General features: G+C 44.2%; 1 protein-coding gene across 17 annotated transcripts in view; it reads left to right on the top strand.

Moving 5' to 3' along the window:
- Positions 1-18418, top strand: part of Tenm4 (teneurin transmembrane protein 4) — a 2824428-nt gene that overhangs the window by 2723796 nt on the left and 82214 nt on the right. For all 17 annotated transcript variants that reach the window (XM_078046757.1, XM_078046770.1, XM_078046771.1 and 14 more), the window contains 2 exons: positions 3528-3674; positions 16378-16594. In XM_078046757.1, coding sequence (XP_077902883.1) covers positions 3528-3674; positions 16378-16594 — 364 coding nt within the window. The remainder of the gene's footprint in view (positions 1-3527; positions 3675-16377; positions 16595-18418) is intronic.

Genomic DNA, 18418 nt, shown 5'->3' with positions numbered 1-18418 from the left:
TTAACACAAGGTCTGGCATCCAGTAAATGCTGAGTTGAATTTAAGCATAGAACCACTGAACCTAATGTTGTTTTGACCTTTTCTATTGGGTCAATTGTGCTAGAAGGACATAATAGATCATCTCATCTAAAACCTTATTTTATAAATTAAGAAATTGAGACCAAAAGAAGAAAAGTTGGCTTCCCAACTCCCACAGATTAGACAAGAGGTACAAGAATCTAGCTCTTTTCTCATCCATTGGTTCATTTCACCAAGTACAATTAAGTGCCTACTATGTGCAAGCACTGGATTAGGCCCAATAGTGGTTTGTTTTTTGTTTTTTATTTTTTTGTTTTGGTATGGGGGATTGAACCCAGGGGTGTTTAACCACTGAGCCACATCCCCAGGCCTTTTTTATATTTTATTTTGAGACAGAGTCTCACTGAGTTGCTTAGGGTCTCGCTAAGTTGCTGAGGTTGGCTTTGAACTTGTGATCCTCCTACTTTAGCCTCCTGAGCTGTCGGAATTACAGGTGTGCGCCACCATCCATGGCCCGAAGTTTTCTTTTTGAAGTTTACATTCTAACTGAGGGGGTGAGACCATTAAACTAATTGCACTATTCACTTAAGAATACTTAAAATAATTTCTAAGAGAAATTATCTGCTAGGGAAGCATGGGTAGGTCTGGCTGAGACATATGGCCCTGCTCTCTGCATTGCATGCTGACCCCAGGACCTTGTCACTGGGTTAGATCCTCTCTTTAGCAAGGTTTGTACTTCTGAAGACCATAGATTCAGATTCAAACATTGACACAGTTTGGACTGGCAAAGAGTTCTTTTCTGGCTTCTAGATTTCTTAATGAAGTCATACAAAGCTTTTTTTTTTAAAAAAAATCTAATAACAGCTGCCACTTATTAAATACCTATGTATGGTACCCACTGTGCTAAATAAGTGGTGCATGTTATCTCATTTAATCATCTCATCAACTCTTTGAATTGGGTATTATCTCCATTTTACAGATGAGAAAACTGAAGCTTAGAGCTAATTTGCCAGTCATCACATGAGTAGGAAATAAAATAATGGCACTAAAATTTGAAATAAGGTTTGTCCAGCTCTGAAGTCCCTACTATTATGACACATGGTTTTTATTAAAAATTTAGGATTACATAGTATGAAATTGGAGTTGCCCTGAAAATCAGGACCTGAAAATTTTTAACAAAAGCTAGTTACTTTAGAAATAATCCATGTAAAATATCTAGTGCAGCGGCTAGCCATAGTAGATCCACAGCCTATGATCATTGTCCTGAAGCGTTTCAACCAGGAGTTGGCATATTACAGCCAATATACCATATCAGACCCATTACTTGCTTTTGTAAATGAAGTTTTACAGGAACACAGTGGTGCTTATGCATTTATAAATTATGTGCATCTGCTTTCAAGCTACAGTGCCAGAGTAAGTATTTAGAACAGATTCCCTATGGCTCACAAGGCTAAACTTATTCTGTATGGACCTTCACAGGACAAGTTGGCTCATTCTGAACTAGGTAACTGCCTCTGTTTCCTATTTTGTTTTCTGAGCTCTAACTGAGGTTAGAATAACAACTTAGGATATGTTATACCTTCTCCCAAATAGAAAGAAAATAAAGGGAGGTAGAGGGTTTTGCTGTGTACCAGGTTTCACACATCATGTATTCCTGGTCTTAGCCATCCCAGTACCACTGTATGACAAGTAAAAAGAAAGTGAATAATATGCTGAATCACAGCCACTGGGTGGTAGACCCAGCCTTTGATATGGCTCCATACTTGTGCTTTTAGACAGAAGATGTTCTGATAGGAGGATATAGCAGACTACAATAAATCAGTCTGCCACCATTTTTTTATTTATTTTTTAGTTGTAGGTGGACACAATATCTTTATTTCATTTTTATGTGGTGCTGAGGATCGAGCCCAGTGCCTCATGTGTGCTAGGCGAGCACTCTACCACTGAGCCACAACCCCAGCCCAGTCTGCTACCATTTTTAAAGATCAGACCCATCTTCCTTCAAGACTAACCCAAATATAAATGAGCTTTAATTAAAAGCAACTCCCAGATGGATTGACAATAATTTAAATAAGACTAATTGGGGACAGGGAGACTGCAAATGCTTAGGTCACTAGGGATGGCCAAAGCTGACTGTTGAGATGGTCTCCCGGTAACCCGTGCACATCACAGCACTTCTCCTAGGACCCAAGTTCACAACTTCCTTTTTAATCACTTTTGGGGGTGGCCATGCTGATGGCTTTTCTTCTTTCCCAATAGCTTCTACTGGGCAAAGATCACATATTCTACATCTGCTCCAAAACCTCTAGAGGAATACCTCCTAGGCTTGGAGAAACACTCAACAGTTGTTTCTTCCTTTACATGGAAAACACGGTGCCCAGATTGATCCGTCTCTCTGTTGCCCATCTCAAGTGAAAATGAACATGTTCTTTTCTTCGCCATTGGAGTATCAGTCAACAATCAAAAGTCCTTAGAGCAATAAAGTTTTAGACTCACCACCTGGTCCTAGAGTCAAAGAACCAGCACAGACTAAATATTGCCTGGCCATCTTGATTAAGTCACCTGCAGCCCTTGCAGATGGCTACACCTGTTCAGTTCCCATATCTTTTAGATCTCTCTTAAGATACTTCACAGTGAATTTTTTTGCTTATTCAAATTTGCGTCCTTTGATAGACTGCATGCTCCTCAAGAATAAGATCTAAGTCTTATTCATCTCTGAGCCTATAGCACTAACCTGGAGAAGGTACTGAATAAGTGACAGGTGGGCAGACAGATATACAGATGCATAAAATAGAAGCAGAGCAGCCTACCTGAGCCTGCGTTGGCACTTGAAGACAGCACAAGTTTGTCTCTCTCACCATAGTTATGGAGTGCCTCTGGGTGCAGAGCCCTCTTCAAAGTATAACATCGACAAGATGGTAAGAAAAAGACATAAGTCCTCAAAACAAAGACAGTGGCTTAGGGGAAAATAGAACAAAATAAGTCAAAAGCCTGAGGTCCAATAAAATTGACCTAGTAACAAGAGTTGAAAAAAGAAGAACCCTTTAGAGTTGAGTCCAGAAGTGCCAAGGGACAAGAGGAATAAACAGAGAGATGTTTCCTTTGTTCCAGACAGCAGCCAGAACAAAGGGGAGCACAGGAGAAGGAATAAGGAGCAAGGCCTGCGCAGAAACTCCTCTGGTCAGATTGAGCCAGGCCTCCACCCACTGTCTGCAGCCCCAGAATCCAATCACCATGAAGGGGAGAACTCTAGATGCAGAGGGTGTGGGTTCCAGACCTATCCCTGCTACTTCTGCCTGCAAGTCCTTAGCAAGTCCCTTTGCCTCTGAGTCTCAGTTGCCTTCTCTATGAAGTGGCAGGCCTTAATGCCACCTGTCTTCCTGGTCTACTGTGACACTGATGGGTTAATGGATGTGGCGGCATAGTGCGAGCTGCTGGCAGAGTGGCTGTGTGGGAAGGCAGTCGGTGGTGCATGGGCAGACCTCGACTCTATATCCTTTGTCTTGCAGAGGGTTGTCCTGGGTTGTGCAATGGCAACGGCAGATGTACCTTGGACCTGAATGGGTGGCACTGTGTCTGCCAGCTGGGCTGGAGAGGAGCAGGCTGTGACACTTCCATGGAAACCGCCTGTGGAGACAGCAAAGACAACGATGGAGGTAGGGATCTGGCACCCATGGGCCCCGGCAGCTCCAGGGGCAAGTGGCATTACTGAGTTAACAGGCTTCCACACCAGCTGTGCAGTCAGGGGGGCCACTGGGCAAGCAAGAACTATATATGTGGCTTAAGGATTGAGTACAATGTCAATAGTTGTTCCATTTGGATTCTTTAAAATTAACTAACATAAATGAAATTAATTGGCATCCAGCAGCCAGGATAGAGAAGAAGGTACATAGTAAAAAGAGTTTTCCCATAATTCAACAGTGGGATGAGTTGCCTGGCAAAGTTATGAGCTCCTCCCTGGAGGTGCTAAGAAGAGGCCATCCAGTTCTGTGTGGCAAAAGCTGTTGAGGCTGCTCCTCCCGGGAAAGGACATTAGATTACCTTTGATGAAGGGCTCTTCTCTGATTTGGGGAACACCATTACCTCCATACCCTCTGTCCCTCTGGGTATGCCATGGAATTTGCCTTTGCTTTGGATTTTTTTTTCAAGTGCTAGATAATTAAAACCCAAAGAATGAGAGGCTAGTCTTGGGGAACTTTCATTATCTGAGAATGAAAAGACCTGGGTTCTAATTCCAGCTCTGACTTTGACTCCCTGTGCAATCCTTAGTGAGCTACTTATTGTCTCTGAGCTTCATTCTCTCTATGTAGAAGATGGAGCAGTTGGACCATGAGGGCCATTCCAGTTTTTATAATAGACATACAATTAGGCTTCATTTCTCTGTTGTATAAACTTGCATAAATACAACCAGAATGTATTCTACTTTGCCACCTGGATGATGCCTGTTCTACGGATCTCAAGGGATTATTAGGAAAAGAAAAGGATAAAGATATGGAAAAGAACATCAGGACAATTAACCATTCTTTTCTAATGATGGCCCAACTGTTGTCTGGAGTTGTTTCTGCAGCTACCTTCTCTTTATACCAAGGTAGTTTCTAGTATACTACAGAGTAATAAGTCAACAGAATAGAAACTCAGCACCCCAATCTTTGGAAATTTTTTTCCTAGGATATTCTAAAATCTGAAAGCATTATAAGAATTAGAAAGCCAAGTGTGTAATATTTCTCTGGTTCATTTGTAGCCAGAAATGGCTGTTTCAAACTACTGGTTATTATCTGAGATTCCCTTCAGTCCTTCTGCCTACTGCCCAAATCCAGAAGGCAGCCAGGCCTGATGCATACAGGTCTGGGCCTAGTGGAGTAACTGTCAACCAGGAGCTTGGGTCTGACATTGATCTTAATAGCAAGACAGACAGTAGGTGCATGTTCTTCTGAGATCTTACAGTGTTGAAATAGCCCTTAATCAACCTGTGGAGTTTATTAATTCTTGTGCTGCATAAATATCCAGAGTTTCTATGATGGGACTAGGACTCTTGCCAGGTACAGAGATGATTAAGTACTGTCCCTGTACCCCAGGAGCTCAAGGAGGGAAAGAGGCCCAAAGTTGAATGTTCATGTTCTGTGATAAGTGCTGTTATGGGGTTTTATGTTGGTTGTGGGGGGAGTAGGAAAACATTCATCAGGAAGTTGATACTTGAATAGGAAGGAGTTTCTTGGAAAGGAAAGAACTTTCCATTTAGAAAGACCATCATGGGGAAAGTCAGGGCAGAGCAGGGAAGGGCATTGAGAATTCCTGCTTTTAGGCAAGATAAAGAACAATCTCATTTGCACTTTGTAGGGAAGAGACATCAGCCTATATTATCTGCATGATTTGCCCAGCATCCCCTTCCCTTTGCCTTTATGGGCACCATGCCAATGACAAACAGTCACACCCTTGTAATAGAAGAGAAGGGGAGAGCAGCCTCACCATGAAGTCATTCTCTTCTCAAGAGTTCAGTATCTTGGCCAACGCCTTCAAACAGCTGTTGAACATCTGGGCAGTAAAAGAACTGAATATATTTGGGAAATGTGGAGAAAGAGCACACTCCCCTCTAACACGCATGCAAGACTGGCTTATAGAACAGGGTTCATTTATTCTTTCCTTGAAATCCAATTCCAGTATAACTTGTCTGCCACACTTCAGAGCCAGCCCTCCCAGCACTGGAGCCCACCAGTGCTTACATATGGCCTGGGCACACAGTAAGTAGCCCAAAGCCCCACTGCTTTGGTGGAAGAGCCTTTTGTCACAGAAATGGGGCTGAACCCAACCCCAGGGGATTGGATCCTACTCCATCTGCTCTCAGAGGTGAGCCAGTGGGAAGTAGAAAAGAATGATCAGAAAATCCCCAATTGTAGGAAAATATATCTCTTACATTTTTTGGAGCATGTTAGGGACTGAAATGTGATTTCATTTACTGCCTCAACAAATGTAAACTGGGTGTCTACACTGCACCAAGTCCTGTCTAGTGTACTAGGATTTCAGAGATAAATAAGACATAGATCCTGCCTGTGCCAAATTCGTGATTAGAGGTGGAGAAGAGGGAAACAGCAGGTAATTGCAATACAGTGGGATTACTGTGTTGAAAGAGCAGCCACTTGTTCACCTGATGTTATCAGATATCTGGGTGCCCTCCTGGAAACAGTGACATGGTCCCTGTCCCAAGGGGCTTCCGGTCCAGCCAGGAAGAACTTCCATGAGTTGTTGTGATTAGAAATACAACCATCTGGGTAGGATGGATTGTCAAGAATTTTTGGCCTTAGGTTCTCAACTGTGAAATGAGGAAACATCTCACTTTGAGATCCTCTTGATTCAGTGATCTCTCCATCCATTGGGGAAGACCAGAGGAAGGTCCAGGGGGCCCCTGCTTCTCAGGGGGGCACATATGAAATAGCTATAGGGTCAGAGACAAACAAAACTCATCCTCACTGGCCTTGCCTACAGAGACAGTTTGGGAAGGGAAAACAGAGTGCCCTACATGTGGAATGTGAGCGTGGGCCACATTTAGCATCGGGCTCTTTTCAGTGCAATTGAGCACCACACGTTTTGGGTCCCTGCTGTCTCAAGGCCCCATGCTCTTTCCTGAGGGGATATGAGGACCAGTGAACATGGCCCAGTCTTTCTCCTTCAGGAAGCTCACAGTCATTTGGAAGAAATTGTCATTCAAATGACTAAATCTAATGGAGTCAGAATGAAATAAGTGCTTTTATTTCAGCCATGACAGTGAATGCAGCGTAATCCCAGATACATAATTTAGAGTGGAAGGAAATAGTGTTAGAGTCTTGCTGAGTGGTTGTTCATGGTTGAAATGACTCAAGGGCCTGAAGAAGGAATTAGCAGAGTTTAATGTTGAGTAACAGGGCCAGAAGGGACATCTGAGAAATCAACTTCAGCTCCTCCTCCTTCTCCCCTGCATGTTACAGACAGGGAAACTGGAGCCCAAAAAGGGGAGGTGACATCATATACTTCACAGTCACACGGAAAGTCATTAACACAGACCAGACCAGACTCGAACCCCAAATGCGAGTCATGGCACATGGCCTGGTGAGCCTGGAGCATCCCACCTTCTCCTAGTGCCCTCTCTTTCTAGAAATGCAGTGAGTGCTCCTCAGACTAAGTGGGCTGTGGCACAGTACAGTCACTCAGGTGTCCTTTTACAGCGTGCCACGCGATTGTTCATCCACTGAGCCACACTATGATGAATGTGGTATGATTACCCCCTTTCTATTTCCTTATCATGAGGAAACAGAGGCTTCCTTGTGTGTTGCCCAGGTCATGTGGGTGGCCAGTGGCAAAATATGCTGCCATCTGAGCAGAGCTTTTCACTATGCCAGACCTCAGACTTGTGGCTCCATCAAAAACCACCGCGGCCCCTCATTTGTCAGATAACTCCCATTTTCTCTCCTTTCCCATCTTGGTAGGCTTAAAGCAACCCTTTTTCAAATTAAACTTGAATTTCAAGGTTCATTGAGTATGCTGTTGAAGATTTTTTTAAACTGTGAGACAAAAAAAAATATTATTCAATGTGGCTGAGTTGGGAGCAGCTTTATTGGTTTGTTTTTGTTTTCATGTATGGTCATTGTCTAGATTTAAAAATGGAAAACAGATCCTGGATGTGATTCTTTGTTGGAGCTGCCCAATACATCCAGCAAATGGACAGATTTCACCCTGGGGGAACTAAGTGGTAAGAGGGGCTAGCAGAGCAGGCACAATGCCCCTGATTCACCCCTTCAATATGAATCCCTCCCTGTGCCCCACTTGCCAAAGACAGTGTGCCCTGTTCTCACAGCACCCTATTTGTGAAGCCCTTGTTGAAGTGCTGTCAAAAGCATCTTCTTATTAGATGCACACTGACCCTCTCACAAAGATGCTCTTATGCCCATTTCAGAGATGGTCATAGAGTGGCCCTCCTATGCTAAGTGACTATGGGGATAATAATCCCTACCCCACAAGTTTGCGATCAGGATTATAGGTTATGTGTCTAAGATGCCTTAGAGGCAACATAGCACAGAGATTTAAAATGCAGGATCTGTACTGAGATTCTCTGCATTCAATTCCTGGCCCTCCTGTTTGTTGACTGTGTGACCTTGGGAGGATTACTCAACTTCTCTAAGACTTCCACTATCACCTGCAAATATCAGTTCTCCCTCCTGTTCCTTTCCACTTGCAAGAAGAGAAACAGGATAGTTATTACAAAATATATATTTGTATATAAATAAGTACTTTTAAAATTGGAATTATGCTCTCCATAATATTCTACTTTTTTTCACTAAAAGTCTCCGTATAATAGAGGATTTTGACTTTTTTCATTTTCTTTGCTAAAATCTATATTCCAAACTGTTACATGCTCATTGCTAAACTGAAAAAAAATCCAAACGTACATAAAGGAAAATAATAGCCATCATTGAAAGAGTCTTGGAGGCAGACATTTACATGTAGGGTTACTGAATCTCAGTAAGCTGCAATGATTTGCTCAAAGTCACATAGTGGATCAGTGGGAGAGCAAGGAATGGATGGAAACTGTGTTTAAAAAGAGCATACCAGAATAAAAACTCCACTGGAATTTAAACAGCCAGACCTCTTTTGATAAAGGATCTTTAAGCAGCTTCAAGGTATGATAATCTCTTAGATGCTCTTGGCCCCATGAAAAACAATCATGGGTGGCAATACACACAATTGATAGAGCAACCTAGAATGAGACATTTCAGGAAAACAGAAGAAAGCTTTCTGTCCTCCCTTCTCCTCCCCATCTCCCATTGCAGGAATGGAGAGTTCACAAAAAGCCATAGAATTTGGTCACCCTTCAGACTATCTCTAAACCACGCTTCTCATGATAAGAGACAAGAGAGAAATTGACCTTTAAAAATCTTGTGTTCCAAAGAGCAGATAAAGATTTTGTAAGCTTTTTGAAAGAAGGAACAGAATTTATTACAGAGAATGACAAAAACTTCTCCCAGATGTGTATAGAAAGGAGAGGGGCATTCCACCCTCTCTCCCCAGGGCCTCCCAGATGCTGCTGGTGGCCTATAGTAAAACAGCTCTGTGTTCAGACGGCAGACAGCAGCGGGTTGAGGTTGGCTGATGGGCTGTCCAGCCAGAGGAAGGGGTAAGCCTGCAGAAAGACTGATAGGCTTGTTATAACCCGTTCATGTAACCAGCAATTTGATGAATCAAACAACTACAGTACAGGTTTACTAAGCACTTATCCATCCTCCTGGTTTACATTTAAGCATTCTCTCTTTCAGGAAATGTCCCATCCCTATCCTGAGTTGGGTTCCCAACTTGAGGCTTCCAGAACTCTGAGCTTCCTTCTTTCCCAGTACTCTCTTGAGTGTCTGACCTACAGCACTAAATTCTTTGGCAGTGACACTCCTTTATTTCCACATGTCAGGTGCCTAACACAGGGCCCATCAGCCTCAGAAAGGTGCCAAATAAACATACCAGGCTTGTCCTCCTTGCTCCTTTCCAAGGAAAGGGATGAGCTCTTCCTGCAGGGAATGGATTCCATTACACGGTCTGGCCCTGAGCCCTGCCAAACTGATTGAGCTGCTTGATTTGGAATCCTCACTCAATCATTTATGCATTTGTTCATATTTAACAGATATGATGCTTACTTCAAGGTTTTGTGCTATGCATTTGAAATTCAAAAGTAAACAAGTTAGTTCCTGCCCGCAAGGAGTGGGGACAGGGCTGGGGGAACAAAAATAGCCGAAGCATTGCTATAAAGAGTTGTAGACTGTGGAGCTTGCCTAACAATTGGGTGAGAGCAAATTCCCAGCTCCACCATTTCTCTAGCAGTACAATATCAGGTAAAATCACGTATCCCCAGCCTCTAGGTCCTTGTTTGTAAAGATGGGAAAGTTAGTCAAGCCATCACATTTAGTAGAAATCTCCTGCACACTTTCTGGGAAAATCACAGCAAGTCAGCCCTGAGGGAAGGTGTGCTGAGGACATATGAAGGTCAGGAGGTGACTGTCAGAGAGCCCAACAGCCTGGAGGCTGTCCTGTCCACCTTTCTCCTGACCAAGGAGGACACTGACCTGAGAGCAAGAGACAAGTCACAGAGGTCCCACTCCTTGCTGGCAGCTGTCAAGATCATATAGGGGAAGCTATTTCCAGGCAGGACTGCAACTATGTATCTGGAGAAGGGCCAAGCAGCAGCAGAGGACTTGACTCATCTCTGTGCCCCAATGCCTATGTGCAGAGCTCTGGGTAATGGCCGCAGCAGGAGAAGGACACTAAAACTTTCCTCTCTGACTAACTCCTTTACTCTCTACAACCCAGAAACCTCTCAGTCATCCTGAGAGGCTGGTAGGGCATGTCTCCTGGGTATTAGGTGAGCATATTGTAGTTCAGGCATCTGAAGAGGATTGTCTTGGGTGGCAATACACACAATCGATAGAGCAACCTAGCTGGGGTGGGGATGTCAAAGGAAAAGAAAGTTCTGAGGGGAAAATCTTCTTTCCCAAAAGTTGGGGCTTAGGGTTTAGGAGGGATTTACTTAAAATTCGAAGGAAATAGAGGAAAATCCTCCCAATTTTCCTGATTTTTTCCTGCTGTGATAAATGAGAGTCTCTTAATGAAAATAGCAAACATATGAAACATTGACAATTTGTAAGTCAACCAACTTGTGTGTAATGTAGAATTGAGATATGAGGTACCTGGAAAATGTGTTTCCAAACCAGCCAAACTAGAAATTCCCCCAAAACTATGTATTGATGTGTTTCTAGTTTTCCCCAGAATTTATTTTTCTCTCCCCAAAGCAAACCTTTTCCTTTTAATACAAATCTTCTAAACTTTGTCATTTATGCCTAAGAAAATTAAATTGTGAAAGACTTCCCTTACCAGAGAGCACATATGCATCATTTCAGGATTCCATATGCTACATTCAAAAACATAAAGAGGGTTTTCCACAGAAACTGGTTTTGTAAAATGCAACTTTTGAAAATTATTTTTTGGGGGGTGCCTATTCACTTTAAAAATATGTACCTTGTTTAAATATGATTGTCTCTATTGGCAGAAGTTTTGCCCACATTTACTATTCAGAAACTATTTGTTGTATGTATGATTAGGACAGCACACTGTAAGCGGGCAGAATCCCTGACCTGGCAGTAATCTAACCTGCAAAACGTGCAGTGAACAATTCCACAGTCCTGGTGTCTCTCATAAGAGCACCATTCGTGTGACACGTCCATTTCAGAGAACCACAATCTATAATTCCCCCAAGATCTCCACTGCCCTAATTTATATGTGTGTTGTTATGGCTGTGTTCATCCAATTCCATTCTCTAAGGCCAAACTGTATCCAAAAAGGCTGCCCTGGATGTGTGCATATGGAGGGCCAAGGCCAAATGGCAGCGCTGTTACCAGGATACCAGGTCACGGAAGCAACTGGCCAGGAGCTGCTGATATCTATAACTTGCCAAATCCTTACTTATGTGCTACTTACCATATGTTCCTTATCAAGTGCTTCACATGCCTGACCTCACCTAATCCCCACAGCATCTCTGCAAACTAAGTTTGATGATAGGACCAAAGCTCAGCGCTTTTGCTGAGACTTTTATTTCTAGCAAAATGTCCAATGAGATTATCACCGGGACCCTCTGACTATAAGACACAGCAACTTGTTTTTAAGAACTCAGCAAAAAAACAAAGGGGGAACCAGGGAACCCTGGGTCCCAGAAGCAATAATTGAAAGTCAGAGCAGCAGGCATACAAGGTGTGATAGGATCGTAGAGCCAGGAGGCAGGGCACACTCACGGAAGACCATTGCAACTTAGACCCGCTGACTGGGACTAAACACTACCCACTCGACCAGAGCAGTGACACTGAGGCATGGCTCTACCCTGCTTCTAGAGGACAGGGGGCAGGGAGAGTCTGCTATAAGCAATAGAGCCTACACCACAAAGCTCTTGAAGTCCTTACCTACCAGAGTGGCACTAGAATGCTTTGTTAAGCATTCTACCCAAAATGTGGTCCCCTGGGTTACAGTTGTAGCTCAGTGACAGAGTGCTTGCCTAGCATGTGTGAGGCACTGGGTTAAATTCTCAGCACCACATATAAATAAATAAAATAAAGGGGAAACAAAGTCTTTGTTCTGGTTTTGTTCTGGGCCCTGAGATATTGAAATGAACCAGACTAATGGTACCTCTGAGGTGGCAAACAGAAATAACCAGAAACCACTCTGGAGGGTTCATTTAACCACATGAGATCCCCTGTATAAAAGGCAAGCTGCTCTGGGGATCACAAGCAGAATCATAAAACACACAGGACACACAGTTGTTGACATGGCCACAGTCAACAACTGCAGAATACAAAAAGCTTGCCACTCCCAAGAATGTAACAATCTGAGAGAGGCTATAACATAATAAGTTTCAAATGACTAAAGAGATACAATGATATTTAAAACCATAAGGATGGAGGGCTGGGGTTGTGGCTCAGTGGCAGAGCGCTTGCCTCACACATGTGAGGCACTGGGTTCCATCCTCAGCATCACATAAAAATGAGTGAGTGAAATAAAGATATTGCATCCATTCATAACTAAAAAATATTTTTAAAAAACATAAGGATGGAAGAGGATGCTATCAAGAATGAAACAGGCAGGTTTTGAAAAGTTCCAAAGAGACTATCTGGAAATTTTTAAGTATGGGTAATTTAAATTAATGATCCAAAGGACAAATTAAACAGCAGACCAGACAAAAATAAAGGAAAGATAAGTGAAGTAGAATACAGATCTGAGGAAATAAATCAGAAGGGGACACAGATAAAAGGATGGAAATTGAGAGAGTGAGAGACATGAAAGATTGAAAGTCCTTTAAGCGTTTAATAATATTCCTGAAGAAAAGACTAGAGAGAAAGGGAAAGAAGACTATTTGAAGAGCTTAAAGCAGAACTGCCAGAACTCACACAAAAAAGTCCTCATTAAAGGGCTTGTGGTTCGGCATCTCACTCACTGCATGGAGCATGCCTGTATTGGGGTCATATGCTCAAAGACAGATTGCCAGCCTAACAGTTCCCTGGAAAATCTTTGTCTCATTGTCACAAGATACCCAAGAGAAGTTTTGTGCTTCACACCTGACTACAGGGGCAGATTATAAGTTTAAAGAATTAACCATCTTCCTCTGTCTCTCTTTATAAGCTCATGACGTTTAAAGAAGTTAAGCAGCTTGTACAAGGTCACACAGCTTCTATGGGAATCAGGACCCAATCCCGGCAGTTTGCCTGAGAGAGGGCTCTCTTAAGCACAGTGCACTATGCCACTGAAGACACAGTGGAAGGATCCCTTAAGCTCTAGTGTCCTGTGACTCTGATCCTAGATCAGAGAAGCAGCCCTGGACTAGATAAGTCCTTTATCCATTTTTCAGATCTTTGTGGAGGACATTCTTTGTTCTGGTTTAGTTCTGGGCCCTGAGATATTGAAATGAACCACACAGCAATGGACCTCTGGGAGCTCATTGTCTGGGGAAGAAGGCAGAGAGAATAGTCAAATTATAGTTCTGGGGAGAGTCATTCTGGAATGGAATTTCCCCAGGATGATGAAGAATAGTGTTTCAGTAACATTCATAAAATCATGTTCTCCTAACATCTAAGTCTTTCTGGGGGACTCAAAGAAAATGCCACACCTCAGAAAGAACTGAGTTCAAATCCTGAGTCAGCTCCTTCACCAACTATCTGTATGATCTTCTCCAAGTTACTTTACCACTTTGAGCCTCTAGTTTCTTTTCTCTAAAATGAGGGTGACAACCGTGGCTACCTTATAGGATGGGAGAATTCAATGACAAATTCCTTATAAAATATTAGCAAGAGCAATGCATGGCACTTGATGCATGCAGTGATTTATCTTCATCATCAATTTAACATTGATTTGATATTAATAAACACCACCACCACCCCTGGCCAACCTTACCCAGGGCTCAAGAGCAGACGTTCTTTCTCAGCAGGAAGTGGCTTTGCCCAAGTGCCACAAAGCAGTGTTTATAAAGAGGTAAAAGACTGGCTTCCAGGGACTGCCTTGGTGGTAAACAAGAGCAGGCAAGAGCTAATAAAATTTCAAATTAGCCATGACTTTTCACGGCCCTTCAATTGTGCTAGCTGATTTAATGGTCAACATTCCTGCTCGCTGGGATTGAATAATGGAGCATTTCTGCAGAGTTATGGATGCAGCAGCTGAATCTGTCATGCTAACATCAATAGCAGAATGCAAATAACCCTCTGCTTGGGCTATAATTATGTGTTTAAGCAATGCCTGACAGGGGCAGCCCAAGAATGTGTGATGGAGCCTGCCGACTGCAGGAGAGGACAGTGCTTTGCCAGGCAGTTGCATCTGGGGTGGGGACAGAAGCAACAAGTTAAGGCCCAGAACAGTGCTGGGGCAAGGGAGACCTTTCCCCATGTCCCAGACTAAATCTGCCAGGTGAGACTGAAGGGATAGCCTTTCATCTGATGAGCCATGTTCTAGGTTCAGGATCAGGAAGGGAAGATACCTTTATGAAGCACCTACTATGTATCAGGTACTATTTGTGGACTAGTACTACACATTTAAATAAGTAACAAATACCTATAAGACATTTACTCCTATTACCCCCATTAAGAGATGTAAGAAACCAAGACCAGAGAGTTTAAGTGACTTGCCCAAGGTCACACAATGGTAAGTTTTAGAACCCAGATTTTAGAATCCCAGACCATCTGGCTCTGGAATCCATGTGCTCTTTCACTGTGCTGCCATGAAAGAGGCGACTAGCTCTAAGGCGCCATGTAGAAATGGGAGAGAAAGGCAAGGAATTTTTGTCTCTAATTTATTTAAGGAAAAAAAGAAAAAAAAAACTGGGCTTCAGGACAGCTAAGTAGTTTGCCTGCAGCCACACAGCTAGTGAGGAGGTTGGGGCCCCAGTCTAGTCAAGGTATATGCAGTAGCCTTTATACAATGAACTCCATGGGGACAAAAGGGAGGTGGATACCTGAGCAATACTTCCACATTATTAATGAGGAGACAGGGGTTCAGGGAGATTAAGTACAGGAACTCGTCCAGGATCAATCTTGGGGACAACAGTAGGACATGAACCTCAGTCTTAGTGTCTCATGATCCTTTCACATTGCTTAATGGAATTGATTAAAGATATGGTTTTCTGGCTTTTATAGACCAGCATTTATTCTCAGCCCATTCTTCCTTTGTAAATAAATTCATTCAGTTTTCATTTATTTATTTAACAGTCATGTTATTTAAGTATGCCTACTAAGTGCTAAGGGTGGAACAGATGACCAGAAGAGATCTGTGACCAGGGTGGTGGGAACAGTTATCCCAAATCAAACAGCTAATAGGCAGTAAAGCCAGAATTTGAACCCAGGTAGGAATACACATCATCACACTCTGGCTGTAAAACCCAGACCATCACCCTGGACTCTTGCTCTCCCCTACTTTGGGCACTGTTCTCTGGGATCATGTCTCATTTGAAGCCATTCTATTGGGTGTCTATAAAAGCACTTTGGAGTAATGCTGTCAAAAATCTGTGATCCGGTAGAATTTCTTCCTTTGCACTTTGGGAAGATGATACTGCTATAATGCAGTCCTGAAGAAGCCATCCTACGGTAAAGAGAATCCCTGCAAATGGCAACTCACAGGAGGGGGAGTTGGGCCTCCACAGGCAGAGGACTAGGCCTCAGGCCATGTGGTCACCTGGCAGCTGGGAGAGATGCCACACACCTTCATCATCACTGCCGCATCCTCACCCAGAGCCAGGCAGTCCCCAGGTCCTGAAGTTTCTCCTCAAACCCATCCGCTTCTCCAGCCACTCCTGTCACTGCACTGGCCTAGGCTGTCATTTTTCACCTATGCAGCCTCAGTGCCACTCCTCCTCCTTGAACTTCAACTTCCCTTCTGCTTCAACAGTGCACATCCCACTTTAACCTCCCACTTTAACCCGTTAGGTGTCCCCCGTTGTCCTGAGGTTGAAGTGCACACTCCCTAACCTGGCCTACCAGGCCCAGCCCAGTCTGCTCCTGCCAACCCGGGGGCCTTGTCTTGGGCAACTCAGGTGTTCATGTATTTTCTCACCTCTGGACCTTCATAATACTGTTCCTGCTGTCTCTTTAGAAGAAGAAAAAAAGAAAAGACAGTACACTTACCTGTCTGCCTCTCCTATTAGATTGGTGGGCTGGGGCCAGACTTGAAGTACCTGGATCTCCTTGGTGCCCAGTAAAGGCTTTGGCTTATATCAGCACTTAAAGTTAGTGGGTAGAACATAGGGAAGAAATGGATGCAGGCATTGTAGGCAAACAGGGCTAACTGAACACAGCACTATAAACCACATGCTCTGTCACCCTGCAGATGGCTTGGTGGACTGCATGGACCCTGACTGCTGCCTCCAGCCCCTCTGTCATGTCAACCCGCTGTGCCTGGGCTCCCCCGACCCTCTGGACATCATCCAGGAGACACAGGCCCCTGTGTCCCAGCAGAACCTACACTCCTTCTATGACCGCATCAAGTTCCTCGTGGGCAGGGACAGCACACACGTCATCCCCGGGGAGAACCCCTTTGATGGAGGGTGAGTCCATGGGCCCAGCTCCAGTGGAAACTCTCTGAGGGAGAACCAAATCACCTCCAGGGCTACTTTTGGGTGGGAGGAAGCCAGAAGGGTGGGCCTCAAAGGTTCCTGATGGAATGTCAGAGGAGGCAGAACAGCAACCTCAGGTATCCACATTAATAAAACTGCTATCCAAGGCATTCAGAATTTTTATGAGCAAAGTTGTGTTGCTCCTGCTGGGTGATAGATGGAAAGAGTGAAAAATCAAAGGTCCAAGGGGAAGCTTGGATCAATACCCACTTTGCAGTCAGCTCTTCCTGATCCTGTGGTCTCCAGATGAGCTGAAGGGTTTTGACACTGCTCACCCTCCGAGCTAGCTTCCAGAAAACTTTGCTAGGCTGAGGGAGGGTGCATCTGCTCTGCCCCAGGGCCACATGCCCACGTGTTCTTTCCGTTTCCAGTTGTGTCATCTGTTGGACAGTTTCTTACTGAGATCTATTCTGTGCCAGGTTGCATGCTGGGATCACAGAGATGAGTAAAACAGTCTCTGCCTATTGGTCACTCACAGTCCACTGAGGGATTAATAATGTGGGGGAACAGTTACAGTATACTCGGCCAAAAATATGTGCCTAGGGTACTCTGGTGCAGAGAGGAGGAGGTATGTTGAGGTAGGCGGAAGACCAAGACTTAAGATCCAATTCTTAAAGTTGTGATATAGTTAACAAGTAAAGGGAGAGAGGGGGTTCCAGGGAGAAGAAAGAGCTCGTGCTAAGACCCTGAGGCATGACAGTAAACAGGAGCAGCAAAAAACATCCTCTGCTCCCCAGGTCAGGACAGTGAAGTGAACCAGAATGAAGTATCCAAGAGGGGCAATTTATAATAAATTCTTTTGAAAGTCTTCCAATGTAGGGAAGCCTCATAGATGCAGAGCTTTCTCTGCAAGTCAGCACAGTTAATTTAAGAATTAGACTGTGTGCTTCTATGTTCATGATTTCTGTGCCAGAGGGTTGCTGTTCTTGGGGGACAATGGAAATTGACAAGGGTGGGAACGGGGACATCAGCAGAGCTTGGTCACTGCTTGGGTGTGAGGGGGCTGAAGAGAGGGGCCTCCTCCTGGAGGCCTAGATAGATGATAGTCTCTCCACCAGAACAAGGACCTGAGATCAGGAGCAGGGTGGGAGTGAGTGACAACCTCCACTTTAAGCAAGGGAAGGACAAAGAGGGACAATAGGATAGAGGTGCAATGACAGACTGTGTGACTTTGGGAATCATTTTAAATAATTCTGGAGCTCTTGCAGAGGTTAGGACCTAAAGTTCTTGCTTTGGGAAACCATCAACAACAGGCACTGGTTGAATGTAAGAGCACATGAATGAATGCTTGCTCCAGGAGCACGTGTAAGAGCTGGGGTGGCAGAGAGTGAAGAAGGAGCCATGAGAGCCCCCTGTGAGGTGGCTCCTATCTTCCCAGGTAACTGGAGACACCAAGGAGAAGGCCTCACTCCTGTACATGATGGAGCCAGGATGCAGGCTAGTAGGTCTGTCAGAGCCTACCCCTTTCCACTGCCCCAGCCCGTCCTTGCAAGGAGCATGGCATTTGGGAAAAGTGAGTGGGAGAGTCCTTTGAGCCTAGCAAAGGGGGGCCTAACACACGTGTTACACCTTTAAAGGTGCATTACAGCGCACACCCTTCCACCTGGCCCTCGCATATGGAGGACCTGAGGAGGGGGTAACCTTTCACATTCACAGGGCCAATCAAGTGGTGGATCCAGGAGCAGAAAGAGTGAAGAGAAACTATTCATTTATCTTGGCCAGAAAATCACACTGCGGATGAGTAGCAAAAGCAGA

This window comes from Ictidomys tridecemlineatus, chromosome 4 (genome assembly GCF_052094955.1).
Source record: "Ictidomys tridecemlineatus isolate mIctTri1 chromosome 4, mIctTri1.hap1, whole genome shotgun sequence".
Classification (NCBI taxonomy): Eukaryota; Metazoa; Chordata; class Mammalia; order Rodentia; family Sciuridae; genus Ictidomys; species Ictidomys tridecemlineatus.
Note: the sequence above shows the minus strand (reverse complement) of the source record. Positions and strands in the feature narration are given on the sequence as shown.